The sequence below is a fragment of the Hydractinia symbiolongicarpus genome, chromosome 6 (genome assembly GCF_029227915.1).
Source record: "Hydractinia symbiolongicarpus strain clone_291-10 chromosome 6, HSymV2.1, whole genome shotgun sequence".
NCBI classification, from domain to species: Eukaryota; Metazoa; Cnidaria; class Hydrozoa; order Anthoathecata; family Hydractiniidae; genus Hydractinia; species Hydractinia symbiolongicarpus.
This window is the reverse complement of record NC_079880.1, coordinates 20915725-20935243: the sequence shown is the minus strand read 5'-3', so window position 1 is coordinate 20935243 and position 19519 is coordinate 20915725. Positions and strand designations below refer to the sequence as shown.

Sequence of the window (19519 nt, the reverse complement as noted above, 5' to 3'; positions counted from 1 at the left end):
AAAAAGTTTCTTGCCCCTCAGGGGGGTAGCGGAAAGTTAACGGGACGTATTGATGATGTGCTTTTGATTTCATCAAATCAAATTTGATCATAATGGTCATAAGACTGACTACAATTTGACCTTCAATCCTTTTCTTTTCTTGGTGGAATAGAAGGTGTAGCAGCTATATTCTTTGATCCAGATTAACATCATCAAATTTTAAAAAAGGAAACAAAAAGCTTTCAAGGAAATGAATTTTTATGTAATAGTTGCGAAGTTACGAACAGCAGCCTCAATTTTAAATAACAAAGCCCCTATGTGACTACATGACTCACCAAGCCATCCATACATGTGCAGTGGGCAGAAAGAACATTAACATTTTTTATGTCCAAAATTATCCAGGGTACGTGGAGGTTCCTGATTTACTCTTTGAGAAGGCATATAACTTCTGCCTTCAGTACAATATACGGCCAAGTTTTGTCTTTCTTAAAGAAAAACACAGTTCTAACCCATCCACTAAAAAATTGATTGTGGGCTTCTAAACTCTTTCGACTCTTGCAAAAATGCCAGGGTTTTTTACCAAGTAATCATAAACCTCAGATACTCAAAGTTTGGCCACTTCGAATGATCGTTGATCCACTCATCTGCTGGCAATTGGTAGGACAAGTGCCCAAATTAATAATTTTTAACTTATTGAAATATCTTGTTTTCGCTTTGACACTTACTTCTTCAATGTTGTGTAGAGGCAGTGCATATAAATTTTGAAAATTTGTATGTTTCCCTAAATTTTGATGCTAAATTTAATTATATTGGTTATTTTTGTTGAATATATTCATAAAATTTTAAGCATGTTAACTCAGATCTGAGATGACAAGGACAAAGCATATATTTCACACAAGCTAAGAAATATACACCAAGTGTTTATAAAGTTACCTATGCATACGTATCAAATAAATATAACTATAATCTGATAAACTGTATGTTTGTTATGTTAAAAACATAAATATGTTAACATCAATGTAAAAATATAAATATGGCTTTCTTTTTTTCTTTCCCTCTTAATATAAACTATACATGTGAAAATGTTTAGTTCCAACAAAGATGAACAAGATTAGGGATATGAGTATATAACAAGGCAGTAGGTAGGCACATCTTGAGAACTTTTAAAAAGAGATAACCATAAAATCACAAAGGGTTAACTGGCTGAAAACACCTGTATATGTGAGGACAAAGCCAGGTGACTTTTTTGAATAAAATTCATGCTTCTCATTAAATAACTTCCGAAGTTGCCTCCATTATTCCTGAACTCACCAAAATTATTTCCGAAAAATAAATTAGCTCTTAATTTTGATGACTCCACTGCAAAAAGACATCCTTGGAAATATTATACAGAATTGTGTGACTTTATTAACTATATAATTATCGATCAAATTGAATTAAATGAAGCCTATTTGAAAACTCTGCATCAACAAACTTCCTTAACAAAGTTTGCTTGTGATACCATCACAGTATATATCTGCCATTTTGTTTTCCATCAAAGTTATGTACAGGACTTTTGGGTAAAAGACTTAATTTTCTGTTGTTTTGTGAAAACTCCTGTTGCTAGGAAAGGCACGTTCAGCCAATGCATTTCTTGTTCTGATAGACAAAGGAATGATGAACTGTCATAGTTATTGATGTTTTACTACAACTAGAAAGTATGATTTTTCTTGAATTTTTAAAATCGTTGCAGGCCTTTTCAGGCAAAATTTTGATTTTTTTTATAAAACACTGAACTCATCGTTTCTCTGTGAGTCACCGTTTCTCTGTGTTTTCTAATTTAATTCTCGAATCTTTTCAACAAAAATGACCAACATATTTGAATTCTGCATCCAAATTCATGGAAACAGGCAAATTGGTGGCTATTGCTTAGCTTTACTTTAACACTGTTTGTGTCATCTTCTTGTTAAAACTAATTTTTATATACATATATTAAGGTAGCGGTATGGTAAATAATTACTTTTTTTTACATTTTTTTAGGGAACATTTTATTATTAAAACTGCTCTTTCCAATGAACTAATTTTTATTCCAAAATGTTTCCTCAAAATTGAAGGATTTAGCGTTACAAAATGTTCCACTCCGTATGTCTTTGTTCTGGCGATCAAATATTTCTATGCATGAAGTAAGTTATGACTCACGTTTACTAAAAAAATCTGACCTTCAGCATTGAGAACTTTCTGTTTACGCAATATTTATGCATAAGGTGTGAGATATAAGCGAGACAAAAAGTACTGGAAAAAAGTTAAATTATATAATATAGCATTTTATCATTTTTTTTTTTTTATTATAAGTTTCTTTTTGTTATCGTGAAAATGTCTTCGAAATCGTCAAATTATCGTAGAATTCCATTCAAAAAAGAAAAAAGGAAAAATAAACAATGGAAATAAACAACAAAAAGAAAATCGAATTTTTCTTGGTGTTTTCGATCTTTTCTTTCTAATATTTACGGCATCTTTTAGTGCAGAAATGAACAGGCTGCCATCGTATCTACAAGATAAAATAAAAATTGAATTATTTGAAAGAATGTAAACAAAATAGAAGCTTGTTTATTGAACAAATCAAAACTTCTTACCCTGCATCTCTCATGTTTTTTCCAACTTCTTCTTCCAACGACAAAACATTGCCTGGGTTTCCCTCGCTGTTTTTTTCTGCAATGTTTTTTTTGCTTTTGGCATTTTTATATTCTTATTGTAACAAATATTTTCATGGAGGGTAACCACATTTTAGGCAATATATTGGGCAATATATTGTGACTGAAGTAACCACAAAGTTTGGTTTCTTTTGTATATAATGAAAAGAAACTTTTAAAACTTGTAGCAGTTTTTTTCTAAGCTGGTAATCACATTTCTAACACGTTTCATTTAACTTTATGTGAAGCTGAAGTGTCATTAAATAGTCCATTTTTCATCATCATCAAGATCACAAGGGTTTTAATGATTTAATTTGAAGAAAAGAAATTTGTGAGTAAAAAAAAATCAAGAAAAAAACCTTGGCGAATAAACCCTTTAAACTATTCTGCAAGAATTAACTTTTCTGCATACAGTGCAGCCCTATTAAAATTCCACAAAAAGTTTGTCTGGCTGAGCAATATCAATTCATCTCACATGGAAATAAATGTTATATATCTTTATTATTATTTGCAGTAAAAATTAACCAAAATATATAAAAAAAGCTTGTGTAATAAAATACATGTTTATAAACTTATTCTATTTATTCAGGTTGCTTGCCCAGTCTAAATTATTGTAGCCTTGGGAGAGCGATTTATTGCTCTAGTGTTATTTTTTCATTGATAAGCTTGACAGTGATCATTTTTTGCTCAAGGAAGTCTTTGTTTTTTGCGTGCATAATAAAGTAAAATAAAAGAAGCAATTCAAAGTCCTTTTTAATGAACACGAAATCCTAAACAGAAAGGACGGAAATGATATAAGATTGATTTTTCTTTGCAACCAAAGGAAATTACAGATAAGAAAAATAACTTCAAGTGATAACTTATTTCAGCATTGGCTGACAGAAATTACTGTTGAGCCATAAGTATTATTGTATATAACCTATGTTACACAACACATACACAACATAATCAGTTAATCAGTCTCAACTGTGTGTATTAGATAGTGGGGTGATCACTGTATTAGGTAATATATTTCTACAAGTTATTTAAACTGTTTTACGTGTCTTTCTTAAATGTCAAAACACTTCTCCCAAGCTTGTACATGTGTCTTTAGGCTCAGGCGAGACATGTGGTATGTGATCAATACTACTCAGGTTCAAGGTTTTTCACACAAGGGCTTTACCATTACGTAATTTCTTACAGGATTGTGATTGAGCTTTCTGTAGTGATAACATCTTTTTCTCTTTCTTTGGATTTTTACTACAAAACACACGCCAAATCTAAAGCTAAAAAATCTTTAAAAATTGGTTAACAATACTTTAAAATTATTCTATATTCCAACAATAAAATGCTAATGTATATACAAATAGAAAGAAATATTTGTTGCATGTGCGAGTCATGTACGAATAGAAATTTTATATTAAAATGTCTACTATAAATGTTTAAGTTTACATGCAACATGTGAAAATGTTTCACTGCAGGTGAATAGTACAGTGAAACTCTTTTAATAATACAATACAATAAATGCTGCTTTAATAATTGTATCGTATATGCTTTTTTTATTAATAGGAAAGAAAATGTCATCAAAACGAAAAACTTACACATATGGACGAAAGTTGTCAGGCAAGAGAAAAAATGACAGTGAACCATGGGATGTGGAAGTTGATCATAATGCTCCAAAAAAGATGCCAAAGAAAAATAACATTTGGGCAAAGGTGTCATCAAGCCCCTTTAAGAGCAGTCCAGTTAAAAAAAATGACAATGTATTGAATGATCCATTTGGGTTTGATGATAGTGATCCATATAGTTTTGATGATAATGAAAAGTTGATGAAAAAAAAGACACCAGTTAAAGTTAAAACAACAAAAATAGCGAGCATCAAAAAAACAACTCCTGTGAAAAGTAAAGCGAAATTGTCATCACCCCCATTGAGTCCAAATTCAAAATTATCAGGCAAAGCAATGCCTAAAGAGAGTATTACAATAAATCTTAAAGACCTTACAACTGTAGGGAGTCCTAAAAAGAAAGGAAGAGCAACTGCACAGAAATCAACAAAGACAGTTAAAAAGGATATCTTCAGAGGCAAAGAAGAATTAAAAAAAGGTAATGCAACACACAGGAAAAATACAAAGAATAGCAAGGGCTTGATAAAAGAGGAAACAGAACATCAAAATAAAAAACAAGATGTTTGTGATGAAATACCAATACAATTCGTTGATGATGTTGATATTAAAATGATAGTTTTGCAAAAAACTCCTAAAAAGAAAAAAGGACGAAAAGTTAAAAAGTCGGCTGTTATTACAGTTAGTACAAAAGCACATTCAAATATTGATTTTAATGTTGTCAACAATGATTGCAGTGATAATTTAACAAGGTTGCAACAAGATATTGTTAACAACGACTCTCTGGAAAATAAAAAAGCCTCCCAAGACACTGTGGAAGATAGTATTGAACCTGGAAAAGAAGTTGTAGATGAATTAAATAATTCTAAAGGTGAGGAAGACTCTCCCAAAATTGCAGAATGCAGTATGGAATCTGATAAGGAACAGGAAGATATGGGGGAAATGGAAGGAGACAGTGACGAACCTTTAACAAATGGACAGAATGTAGAAGAATCACACACTAAGATAAAACCTCAATCATTGTTTACATATTATGATAAACAAGATAAATTAAAAAAGGACGCCAAAGATGGCAGTATATATCGTGAGTCAAAGAGAATAAGATTGATTTCCGAAGGATCAGAGAATAGTTTAGGAGAAGATGTTGCATACGCTAATAAACCAGCAACAGGTGCAGGACAAGTTACTAAAAACAATGACAAAGATCAACCGCCACTTGAAAATGAACAAGAATCACAGTCCAGTTCTCAATCAGTTGACTTAGAAAAGAAAGTCAAGGTACATGCAGATTTTTGTTACATGTATAGGAGGATCCTCTGACATTATATCAAGGTTTCTATAATATTATTGATACTAGAATTAGGAATTATGATTAATATTTTTCAAATAGATTTTAATAATATGCTTAGGTTTATCTGGTTTTCTAAAGACAGTCTCAACCTGTAAGTTCCAAAACAGGTTGTTGGCTATGTTTAGAAAAAAAATGAAAAAAGTTGATCCCAAGTTGGCCCAGATTATCCATGCAAAGGAAGATATTGACAAAAGCAAAAATGACTCTTTAGGCTTTTTCAGGAAGATTTTGGGAGCAGCAAAAAGTAGACCGATTGTTTTAGGTGTCCTATATATTGATGAACTTCCTACAACATTTAACACTTCGAATGTGAGGAGAATGTGGCGTGAGATTAGTTCCCATTTCGCATCAATTTCACTTTACAATGGCTTTAAGTATAAGAAAAATAATCAGATGCTCTTATTTTCAATTTTAGAGTCCATTCAAGAATTTAAAGCCAAGATCTATGATGAGAAACAGAAGATTTTCAGCCTTGGTAACAATATTTTAATATTGTTTTTACTTGTTGTTATTTATACATTGTCTCTGTATTGTTCACTGATTTGCATACATACAATTACCTTCAGCCAACAAGCAACCTAGATTTATCTGATGAAGAGGAAGTGGATGGAGACAAAGAAACAGAGGAAGAAAGAAAACATATTAAAAGCCCTCCTCCGTTATACAGGAGTGCTTTGTTTGGTTTTAGTAGAGCAGATACTGCTGTTCGCGTGAAAAAGAATGAGAAAGAGGTTTGCTCACACATTAAATTTTCCCTTTTCCATGTTCCACCTGGCCCTTTCAACATTTTTACATCTGTTTTAAACAACAGGGCGACTACTTCTTCGTAAATTCCTTGAATAACCTTAGAAAAAAAGATCTCCTTAAAAGTACTTAAATATACTTAAAAATTTTTTGATGGGTGTTCAAGCACTGGATGTCTATGCAGCTAGTACAAAACACATTGAGCATTTCCTAAAAAGGATTCTATCCTTACCCTCACCCTCACCTGAAAGGAAACTGTACCACATGAGCAGACAGGATCTGCTGCTTCAACAACTACAACAACAAAGCAATCAAACATTAAAATTGGTTTTCTCCTCATTTATCATTATTTTTTATTCTCGTTTGCAGCAAAATATCCTTAAAAAATGTCAATTTGTCTTCTTAATTCTACTTATATCCTTACTTTTGTTCTCATTTTATTAGTGATCACCCTGAAAAAAATCCATTGACCATAATAATGATTTTTGATGCAGAGAAGAAGGAAAAAGATTTATAAATTAATAATAGATTTTTAAATATCTTATTTGCACCCATCTTAACAGTAGAATTAAAAACTATCTGGACGTAAATAGAAAAATTTGGTATCCCTTACATCGGTTTAATGAGATTGAGTGGATTCATCCACGGGTCATCAGAGCTCCTTTTTTCCTTAAATATTAAGTTTTTTTTTACGTCTTGAGCCGGAAAATATTTTTTTAAAGCACTTATTTTGTAAGAATATACTCTGAAAAATGGGTCAGAAGTTTAGAATATCCTAAGAATACGTCTAAGCTTGATAGTTTGTTTTAAATATGAACATTTGTATGACGCACAAAATTGATTAGAAGTTTACTTTTTTTTAATGTATATCGAACGAACTGAAATTTTTTCTGTCCAAGCAATGGGCCGTTACATGTAGAAATTGCCATTAGCTAGCTATAGTAACTTAAGCAGCATTTATTTTATTAAGACATTTCATATTTTCAGGCCATAGTCATGCTAAGAACATTTGAGAATAATAAGAATAGCATTTGCCGAAAAGGTTAAGAACATCAACGCTGAAACGAAAACACAAAACGTGTGTACCATGGAGAAGACTTTATATAAACTGTAAAAATTAATTTTTCCGTTGTTACTGTTTTTAACACTACAGACTGTGTGACTGGGTGCTGATGTCGTTATAATAAATCCGAACCTAAAATCTGAACTTAAATCAATGTTTACATCTGTTACGTTATGATAGTTTGAAATATATTCGATTCTTAAATTCGAAAACTCTTTTAATATTTTGGATTGAAATATTTCAGTAGATGTATAATATACCAAATGATTTCAGTTTGTTATATTTTTCTTTTGTGTATTGTCAACTATTAATTTCCTAAACTAAATGCTTAAACTTTTTTTAGCTGTTTACCGTTGTAAAGAACACAAAACATGCTCACGAATGTCTCGAACATGGAGAAAGTCAGCAGGTATTGCACAAGTTTCAATGACATTCTGTAGTTGTTGTGTTGTTGTTTTATTTCGTTTTCAATTCCTATTAAATTAATATATCCCAGTAAGGAAAGGGTAATTAGTGGAATTATAATTACCTTACAATGCCAAGCTTATTTATGATAGACTCAAGCTTCACGAAATTATGTTTTTATACATTTGCAAAAGGTAAAATCTTTGCACCACATCTCAGTGTAAGGTTTTTATTCAATGCACACTTTTGTTATACCTTATGCAGTAGGATAAGGACCCTTAAAAAACTTGATTTAGTCATGAAATTTCTTCTGTGATGTCAGTATTTCTTCAATACAGTGTCATTAAAAAGTGTTTTTAATTTTTTACTCAGATGACATATTTTTTTTTATCATCATTATGATGGTTTCTTATGAATAAGTATCTTGTGTGTAATACACGCTCTAATTAATAACAAAACACCTTATGATAAACACACTCCCAAATATAGGAATTTATAATTATTTTGTAGTATTTTTGAACATGCCAGACTTGCTAACAATATAGGCTTGTGCACTGTTTTATCGGGTGTCAGTGGATGTTTTATGTGCAGGATGTGTGAAAAGATCAATGAAAAACTGTAAAATCAAATAATAAAGGAAATAAGTTTTTGAAAAAACGTCAACTTTCTGGTAAAAATTTTCGAGAAATTTAGGTTTTTTTCTTTGTTTATAAAAACGCTTTTGTTTATGTAGTGTCTGAAAAATTTCTGTTCATTTGTATTCAGCAATTCAGTAAAATTTATATTCTGTTTTTAGTTCAAAGATAATGTGGAATTCCTCCTTGATGGTTTAAAACCATCACAAAGCATGTCAACAAGATGTCTAAGTGCATTGGAATTAGCTTCGGAATGTTTTTCACCATCGTTCAGAATGCACATGAAAGCACATGGAACTATTGACACTATTTTTAATGTTCTACAAGATGCTCTTTCTGATGAGGTATACACCTTACTTTTGCTGGAATTTGTGCAGAGCATGACTACAGGAAAAAGTCAACACAAATTTCAGGCTGTGTGAAAAGGGTTAACTAAAAAATAAAACAAAACGTTTATGTTATTCACTAATTTATTTAAAAAAAATTAAGCTATAGTTTTGTCACCCCATACTGATAAAGCCTGACATTGAACTAGATACCTTATTAACCGGTGGGAATTTCAGTATAATAGATTTTAAAAAGGTGAATTCACTTCTAAAAATCATTAGTAGGGTAAAATGACCAGGAAGTTAAAGGGAATCTTTAATACGTAATTCAAGTTGTGTTTTATTTTTTTGTTTAGGGTTTAACTTTGTGCACATCTACAATTATGTATGTGTTGGCGAAAGATAGATTAAAAATAAATTTCAACAAAAAAATCGTAGGTAATAACCAATATATACTCTTACCAAATACTGTGTAACCAAACATTTACTTTTTGTTTAGTGTTTATATCTAACAAACACAATGACTAAGAACTAAAATTTTTGGTGGAAAAGCTTTCAGACACAATTTTTTATTTCAGAAGAAAAATTTTCAGACAAGATTTATAAAGTCAAAGTGTATGATAAGTCTTTTGAACGAATTTTAACTAAATTTTAAGGGTAATGATTATGGGAAATGACACAAAAAAATGCTAGAAGCATATAAAGTGTCATATATTCAATCAAGATCTAAAAAAGGGTCTTCAGGATCCAACTTTGTAGATAGAGTGTATCCAACTTTGTAGATAAAGGCAAACACAAATTTCAGACGGAAAAATTTTAGACAAAAGAAAATCCGAAAGTTTTTTTGTCTGAAAATTTTCGTTTTTAATGTACTCTGTTCAATACTGTTTCCACAAATACCATGAGTAGCCAATTGTATGCTTACAATAAGTAAGTAACCAGCAGCTGCTCTTGTTGTCTGTAACATCTCATCACACAGAAACTCTCATTTCCATTTGCGCTGGACCATGTTGATTTATGGCAAAAGGTGAAGTTATTACGATACTGATAGAATTATTAAACTTTGTGATGCTTGTATGCCTGATTAGTGAGAGCTTGGGATGGTATTTTATATATGGAAAGGGCTGAGTACGTGAAACCTGAAATGTGTAAATTGCATAATAAATAAGCTAACTAAAACAAAAATTAGCAACATAGAAAAAAAAAGTAATCTGTCTGAGCAACAATGATTAATATTTCTTTATTTTGTTCTATTTCACTTATCCACGCAGACACTCCTATTAAGGGTTCAGTTGTGTGTTATTTGACATGGCAATGTTTTATAAGTAGATTTCACAATGGAAGCTCCAAGTTGAGCTTTTCAAGGACAGAATAGGTTATCTTTACTAAGTAACATTAAAAATTGATAGGAATATCATTTCTAGTAGCATAATAATACTTATCCTCATTGCATTGAAAAAAACTAAAACCAAAGTTCATGCCAAGTTGATAGGAATTAAATTGTAATGGCTGAAAAAAATGTTTCCTAAAATTTATTTTACTTTCAGGATTCATGTTAAAACTATTATCCCGAAAGAAAATTGCTATTGAAGGGAAAGACTATGAGCGTCTTTTAAAAAAAGTCAGGTAAGGTTATGCTCAACATACTTTTAATCTGTTTCTTTCGTTATTGAGGTAGCTCATTCTACACATGCTCATTCTACACATGCTATTATTACCTGCTTAGTTAACAAAGTATTGAATATACCATCCCAGTGCAGCTAAATTAATTATATGAAGTTTTTCTAAAACAGGAATTCTTGTAACATCTTACCATGGATTTAAACAATTCGACTTAGTCAAGAGCTTTTTTTTATTTATTTTTTAGAACCATCCTGGAAAAACAAGAAATGTCCAATATAGATTTAGAGTGTATAGATGTAAGTAATCTGTGATCTACCGTCTCTCACATGCTTGCGATGTGTTGTAAAGTTTTTTAACATCAATGTTGTTTCTAAGCATGTTAGGTAAATATTCGGAACGCATTATTTTTGAGATTATTTTAATAAGTTGAACACCACTTAAGACTTTTAGTCTCACTATTCTATTATTATAGGCTGAATATTTAGCTCGAGAAACGTTACTATCATTTACTTCACAAAGAATTGGTGAATGGTTTAAAGAAGAAATTCGAACATTAGGAGGATTAGATCATTTAGTTGATACAAGTATGTATGTTATGCATGTCTTCAGGGTAGCCATGCCTGCAATACGTCACTCATTAAAAGCTTCACTTCAATTGTTTTTTAATCATTTATCCCGGAAGTAATACTTTCCTAAACATATTTGTTATTGACATCTTGATCTTGACATCATAAATTAATAGACTTGAGAAAACCCAAGAACAAAAAAATTTAATCCTCTAAAATCTTCCATTTTTCTTCAAAATTTTTTATTTTTGTAGAAAAAAGCTTCTGAATTCAGTGCAAAATCTTCTTTAAAATCCTCTTTTTCTTGGAAATAATTTTTGTAGCCACCCTGGTTTTTTTGTACGAATGTAGACTAACTGGATGATTGTGTTTCAATTAGGAAGGTTAGCTTACAAATTTTGTAAGAACATTACATACACATTGAACACTGTGACAAAGACTTTGTGACAAAAACTTTGAAAGGGTCCTAGTTTTGCATTTTAAAGCCAGACACCAAGTTTCTATCGCTTGAACAACTGCATAAACTTAATAAACAGATTTTGTAAAGAAATTAAAGATGTATTTGTTGTTGTTTTTCTTATAGTATATAGTTGCAGTAAGTCCATTCAGAAGAAGGATGATCTTGTGAAAAGTTTCTGTCAAACAGAACGTTGCTTGTTGTTGCTGTGTGATGTAAGTCACCATTTTGCTAGTTTGCCTAATTAAACGACTTTATGTAAATAAAATAAAAAAAAACAGGGTGATTTCCATAATGTGTTTCCTATCACTGAGTCTAAATTTATACTACAAGGGTTTGTTGATATACCAAGTACATTTATACAGCTTATTCTCTCTTTCTCTCTCTCTCTCTTTTTTTTTGTTTATTCACCCCTCTCAAGGCTGTGGCCACTGTTCTTCAAAAAAACACTAAAGTGGTCAGATCACTAGAAGAAAAGGTGCTACTTCTTTTTTCCTGATCTAAGTTATGGTGAGTACCTGCAGCACACTTCAAAACTCTGTAAGTAGAATAGCCTATGCATACATGAAAGAACATGCAACTCTCTGAAGGTTCTGCCATTTTCACTAGAAACGAAAAACATGGTAAACACATGCAATTTACATTTATAACCTGGAATTGCAAAATAGGGAAACAACTGGCCCCGTAGTATCAACAAGTTGCTGTAGTTTTTATAGTACTTTGATGACAAGATATCCACAGTAAAAAAGTTTTCTTTTCAAAGTTAACTGCATATTTAGTGCCTCTGTCGTGATGAATACGATTTTTTGCTGATTTAACTACTGCCTATGACTGTTCACACTTCATAAAGTTTTCTCGATAACCGTTTAGATGACTTTTAAGTGTCGACAAAATCAGCAATATTTGGATTCTTACAGAGATGGTCTGGTCATTGAATCATGTGTCAGGTTTTGTATTTGTTTTTATATATTAACTAGTTGTTAGCTCACATGAAATATACTGTTTTTGGTTCACAAGCAGACAAGGGGTATTTTAATATAGACACTTTGATTTGACATTGTCACTGGAAATAAGGTTGTGGTCAAGTTGAATGTCTACCAGTGATTGACCGTAAGAGTTTGCACAATAATACCAATGCTGTGAAAAGTATCTTCGTGGTTTAAGTTTTTTTTCATAGCAGCAAAATTGATTGATTGATTTATTTTACTTTGCAGGGTAATTTCTTTTATTACAATGAAACTCGACCTGTCAACAGAATTATCAGCGGAACTACAAGATTGTCTGTTTGCTATACTCAGATTTTTAACAAACCTATCTCATGAAAATGGTATGATCATACTACTTCTTATTGCACTTCCTAATGTAAATTTTTATCTAAATAACATGCAATATTATTGACAGTTGAGTTTCGACATTTAAGGGATCGACAAGTTTGAATCTACAAGCATAGCTTTCTGTTTTTCATAACATAAGTATATCTTTGAAATTTTAACTATGTTAGTTTTGCTCTTTTCTTTTTTATTATGTAACACATTTACAAATAAGTTTCATAACAGAAGCTTAATAACCTGCCATGTTTTGTCCACCGCTATAACATGCTGTCATTTTTTAATGTTTGTGCCGGGATACTGCCTTTTTGAGGTCATATTTGCTTAAATTTCAAAGCTGCCTTATATTTTATCTTTAATATTGTCCGTTTGACCACTCATCACAAGCAAAAAATGGTAAGCAACAAGATTTTGCTGCGTAAACAAAACACTTGTACTTGGATGATTGGAAAAAAGAGATTAAAAATTAGGTTCCAGATAGCTACAAGTTTGAGAGGTTGAATATTAATATAGTTAGAAGTTTGAGAGATAGTATTAGGATATTACGAATTGGGTGTAGTTTTGCAATTATCTCAGGAGATCCCCCAGCATGTTTCACTTTTTAACATGTTAGCTATTTTATAGTAGCTTTTCTGAATGCAGATCACTGGGTTCAACACATATAAAAAGTCATGGAAAAAAATATCTGGCAAGCAAAATCTCAGAACATTAAATAAAAAAATTCTTGGGAAACTACTCTAAAGAAATGTGTTAACTTTCGACCTAAATTTTTAGTTTTTTCTGTTTCTTGCACAAAGATAAAGAACAATAGACCCTCAAATGTGACGAAGACAGTTTTTTGAGAATATTTTTCCTCGGCCCAATAATGGCGGATTCGTAGGCAAAATGAAACAAAACGGTTAAAAAATGCAGATTTTCGAACTTTTCTAAGAATTGGATTATTAAATTTTTTTCTTTTTCTATTGAAGTTTCGCTTGTTATTTATCAATACATGATACGAACATATGATACATTCTTTTTTTGTCTGGGAAATATATGTCTTTTTTACTGTATTGGTCAGGTGGAGATTAATGTTTTTTCACCTCTGAAACTCAAACTATAAAACTGAACGTATGAAGGTTCTTTATGATATGCTGCTAGCCTCGCAACTATATGTGTTCTTATTACAGCCTCAGAATATGTGCTTTGATGGAAATTCATGAAAGCCACCTATTCAAATGCGGTTCCATATTAGTATTATTGAATACTAGTCGTTAGCCCGCGGAAAAATCCACGGGTTTGCCCGTACTTTTTATACTGCATTGCGTGCGTCTCACTACCTGCGCAGCTAAGCTACCATTTTGCGTGACAGACAACGGACGGACGAACGGACAGACGTATACGGGTATTGTAATATAGACTATTTTCTGTTTAGACAGTGGTGGTGTAAAGATATGCAAACAAGAGAAATCTTTGACATCCATTCTTCGCTGTGCTCTTTATGTACCACAGTTCTTAGAAGCTTCGAAAACGTTTGATTTTATTGTTGTAGTATGTATATCGTTAACTTTCATTACCTTTCATTTCGACAATAAAAAAACAAATCAAAAACCACGAGAACTCTCTTGAATCCAAATTTGATGTGCCTTTTGATGAACCTTGCTTTTTCTCACCCACTTCAGAACGAAACGCAGTGATAATACTGCAATTTGATTGCATCATCCTTATTTATTTATTTATTTTCTTTTGATGTCCTGAATGTGATTTCCATTTTTGCTGCTGCGTAAACGAAAATCTTTTTGGCTAATCAGGTTATCGAACTAACAGTTTTTTGACCCACAGGTTTAGGAACGAGTTGTTTTAGCAATCACGTTTCAAACCTAGTAGTATTCGTTTTATTCTTGAGTGAAATATGAAGCCAATGTATTTTGATCAAGATTTTTTTATGTGGTGGCAAGAACCAAGAACAAATGAGCCATCATACTAGTCTTATTACTTAGAGTTTGGGTTTACTCATCAACTTGGTTGAATACAACCGTGAAAACGTGCATGTTCTGAGCACTTCGTTTTCACCAGCTTGTCACGAGAGTCAGTCAAGCAGTGAGAGTTCTGAGATAGAAGAAGATAAAGTGACACCAGTTGAAGCTCTCATGCAACTCTTCCTGGTACGTTTCGAAGCTTGTAAAGAAGGAGATCTAATGGAAGAGCTGGACAAACTAGAGAAAGAAGAAGGTATTATATGCTGATTTTTAATTTTTACCCTTACGCTAATTGCAGTGTTAAGTTTGGTGAAGTCAGAAATAAAACATTTGTTTCCAGGCCCTTTCGTTCTTACTTCTGCTTAATGTAACATTCTTTAAACTCTCCTTCCCAGATGAAAAAAATTCTGCAATGCATTACCATGACGATGAGTACGCACTTACATGTGGAGATAAATTTGATGACACCGTGGAAGAGAGTGAAGAGGCTCAAAAGGAACAAGGTGAAGAAGGATCAGTCGTGTCCGAGGATTCAAAAACGGTTGGATTAAATCAAAAAGAAAAACGGGACATAAAACAAAGTAGGTTGTGAAATTTTGTTTGTTTGTTTGATTTATTGATTGATTGTGTTGCATGTTGTGTGCTGTGTGTTGTGTTCTGTGTTTTGTGTGTTGTGCCGTGCTGTGTGTTGTGTTGTAGTTTGTTAATGCAGTTGTGTTAAAATTTTTGCAACATTCTATTGTTCCAGCTCTTCAGAAAGCACATCAACACATGGAAGACAGTCACGTGGCTGCTTATGCTGCACTTTTGATTGGTTTACTGGCTGAGCATAACAAGGTGAGGAACAAATCTTCTTGTTATACTATAATATGATGATGGAATTTCTCACTGGAGGTTTAAGTACAAGGTTGATTTGTTACCAAGAGCGTTTGAAGGTTTTGTTTTGTTTTTGTTATTTCTTAAGTTTGGTTGGGTGTAAAGTTTTGCTTAAAGTAATGCCTTTCACAGTTTCAAAGTGAAATACAAGCAGTAACATTTTCTTTGAAATTGATGAATAATATATCATGCGTTTTATTGGAAGAAAAATGAAAACTCAATTGTATAAAAACAGCGTTATAAGAAACAACTGTTTTAGCGGTTGCCAGTTCAATTCAAACTACGCTTTGACATAGAAACAATATAATAATAACCGTAATCTGTCTGTCACACCGAGTGACGTCGTGCCAAAAAAGAACGAAATAGCGTTCCTAAAACGGGCGACAATTTGAGGACCGGTGGACCCGTGGAGTCTTCCACAGTTTATCGACTAATTTACTTGTAAGTAAAAAGTTACATTTACGTGCATGACAAGAGCTGCGTTATGTCAACGTGATTATTATCCAAAAATGGCTTTCACAGCCGTAATCTAGTATCTTTTCATGTAAGTATTGTTTTGGGTAATACTTATTTGCGTGTTTCTGTTTTTTTAGGATAACCAAGAAACAGTCCACAGTCTTCTTCCAGATGGTGATTTTAAACCAATGATTGAGTGTTTAGAAAAAATATTGTCTTTCATGAAGATTACTGTAAGTATTTGTTTGAAATGTTTACCACGAAGTTCCTTTAGAATGTTGACTTTGGCTGTAATCGTGTCAATATACACAAGTAATCAATCAGGGCAGATATATCGGAAAGAGAAAGCATCATTTTGTCATCTTTAATTGGTAAAGGTGGTGGGTGGGGGGGGAGCAATTATTTAACAACGATGTTGCAAGTTGGCCCTAAAGGAAAATTAACTTCAAAACACTCGACATGTAGAAGATTTTCAGCTTTTTTGTCAAAGCCCTATTTATAAGAAGATTAATTATAACATTCTCTAAGTGGGTCCGATTTTTTTGTTCCCTTCTTGTGAGTATGCTTTAAATATTTTTTTGTCATCAAGTCAATATTTGTTGTGACATCTAGTCTGTCTATTGGTTTTTTCTTGACCGTCGCAAGAAGGAAAGCCGAACACTATACCTGAATACACTTTTATCAGTGAAAAATCTTTTTTTTTCTCTTCAGAGACTCTTGATGCTGGTGTAGTTCGTCTTCTTGCCGATTGTAATGACCATTAAGTTCACTTTATCAGTATCTTCATTATTAAGTCATTTGGTATAAATTTTATAGGAGGCTACTACAGAATCTGGTTTTATTGTCATCGAAAGAATCATCGGTTTTTTTAAAGAAATTCACAGACCAACTCAATTTGAGGTGACCGATCAAAAAGAAGCAACCGTAGCCAATAACCCAGAAGTCTAGAGTCCGAGAAATCCGATGCACCGGAAAGTTAACAACCTGCGTCCGGACAAGATATTCCAGGAAAACGTCAGAGGATGTAGGAACCGTAACACTTCAAACGAATCTGATATATGGCAGTCAAAGATTATCACCGATGGTGTATTAGTATAGAAACAATACCGCCAAATCAAAAATTGGAACTTTTTCAGCTGATGGTTGAATGTAAAAATTTATTTCTTAAATTATTATTTTTTTTAAACTTCGAATAGTGTCTGGAAATTCCGGATTATTTGTCCGTACATAGTTCAACATAAAACTTTTAAAATCGTATTTCGTGGTTACTTTAGATGGGCATTTCTATTCTATGTACAGGGTGTTAGAAAGACTTTTTAAAAAAATCACCCTCTTTCCAACCTTTTGGAAAGTCTTGCTTGCTTTACAATCCTGTTTTGTGATCTTTTCCTATTTCTATTTGAAAATTTTGTTCTCTGTATTTTGGTATATTGTAAAAATAACCTCAAACAGAGCAGAAAATGAAAAAAAACACCCTTTTTGCGATAAAACATTTTATGCAATGTAGCGTCTAAGGTGGAGATCGTAGATGTATAATATCTTCCAGGTTATTTTAAGTCAATTGTTAATAATTTTATTAGTATTTGTATATAACTTTTTATTTAGTGATCATCCTCTCCCCAGTGCTTTTAAGTGTGAATGAAAAGTTCTGGGGATGAAGGTGATCAGTAGCAAGAAATAAGTCTCTGTTGTACGTAGTTTAGTCTTTTTTAAACTCTAGTCAAAACATTATGCCACGTTGGTATCAATATGATTGAAGTAGGTTATTTTTTGCACTAAATTTTATGGTTTCGTGTGTGAATTATGGAGCCATTTGCCAAGTTCTTGTAACTTCGCAAATATTTTTTTTCTGTAATCCGTTAGTTTAAGGTACTTTATTCGGAGAAACTTTCGCGAGAGAAACAAAATTTTGCGAGTTTTTTGCTGAAATTGTAAAGTTTTGGCGAGATGAACTTTCGCGATTCGTGATTTTTTATGTTCTTATAAAAAAGTGACCTATATTTCTTATGATAGAAAAGTGTTTTTTAAAGATGTAATTTTCTTTATAATGGTATGTAAAAACTTCTATTTACAAATTGGGTTCATCGTCAAAATCACAAAACAGATCGAATACATTTCTAGGCTCGTCTTCTGGCTCCCACGCATCGTCTTCATCGTCTTCTTCGCCAGTAACTCGGTAATAAGCCATGCATACATTTGAAACATCATCGCTTTTGTTTATTTCTAAGTTTATTCTAATCTCGTTCCCAGCGCCAGTTGTGCCAAGTGAGGGCGAGTCAAGAAATAACTTTTAAAACCAGCAAACTTTTTAAAATCTTAGTGGATAAACTTTCGCGAATCGACAATTTAGAAAGTTTGTACTGAATAAACTTTCGCGAATTGCCATTTTTGAAAGTTTGGCGAGACAAATTTTCGCGAAAAAGGTCGAAAACGCGAGATTCGCGAAAGTTTCTCTCCCGAAAGTTTCTCCGAATAAAGTAGTCCCTCTAGCTACCGGTGGCTTTGAACCGGGCCTTATTTGTTCCCAATGACTTTTTCTGTTTTAATACCGGGCGCAAGACGAAAATGCTCGTGGAGAAGGCCTCTCGGACCCTCCAATACTTCTGTCTTTTTGCGACAGGTTTGTTTTTCCTAAACCCGAAATAAAAGTTATTCCGTTGGTTCATTTAACTTAAACAACATGGAACAATGTACTTGTCTTTTCTGCAAGTACAGCTAATAATACGTATGAAAAGTGAAGCTAATCCACACACACATGGGGAAGCATTTTAAATGTAGGCTAGTGTTCTTAAGCACATTATTTAGAAGTTTTATTAACTTCAGTTAACTTGTAGTGACGTCAAGTAAATGTTTTTTTAAAGATGTGTGGTCTTAAAAAAGACCGTTTGTGTTTGGTAGACGTTGGTTTACTTGCTGCTTGTGTATTTTGTGACGGCTTTTGTTCCTTCACTGACTGCGTGTTTTGCAAGTTCTCCAGGCAAGAGAAGACGTACTGCGGTTTAAATTTCACGAGAAGAGATGGTCGACTTTTTGTGTTGAAGAGCCAAACGCGAAGCTTCGGAAGCAATGAGCTCAAAGATGTCGTTGACAAATGAGTCAAAATACTTCATTTAACTTCTTTCGTGCCATCGGATATACACATCTTACGTCCCATGTACATTCATTTCTCTCGTCTCCAACGCTTCTTTTTATGCTAGAATTATTCCAGGTTCTTCCTTCCTTCATATAAAGGTTGTTGTATATTAGCAATGTGTAGCTACAGCAATTAGCTACAAATCCAGAGGGTGCAATTTCGAAGTTTGTAACCACAAGTAATTGTTAAAGCTGTTTCTATGTAAGTAACACGCACTACGAATTTATGAATGTTCACTTACCAAATTACCCAGAACGAAATTCGGACCCGAGTTAATCCCGAATTTTGGGAACTTTCCTGGGTTTAAAAGCGAATAGTTCCATCATGTAGACGTTGTGGAAAGTGCAGC

At 32.6% G+C, this 19519-nt stretch overlaps 1 protein-coding gene across 1 annotated transcript; it reads left to right on the top strand.

Annotated features, from left to right (window-relative positions):
- The first annotated feature begins 45 nt into the window (after positions 1–45).
- Positions 46–17790, top strand: LOC130647492 (wings apart-like protein homolog). The gene is made up of 19 exons (XM_057453364.1): positions 46–382; positions 4197–5527; positions 6016–6075; positions 6167–6331; positions 7751–7816; positions 8609–8791; positions 9130–9211; positions 10321–10399; positions 10641–10692; positions 10869–10980; positions 11546–11634; positions 12290–12366; positions 12634–12746; positions 14162–14277; positions 14727–14958; positions 15101–15286; positions 15454–15542; positions 16175–16270; positions 16854–17790. Exons 1-19 carry the CDS (start codon positions 364–366, stop codon positions 16983–16985), a joined length of 3279 nt encoding a protein of 1092 aa, XP_057309347.1. The 5' UTR covers positions 46–363; the 3' UTR covers positions 16986–17790.
- The last annotated feature ends 1729 nt before the right edge of the window (positions 17791–19519 follow it).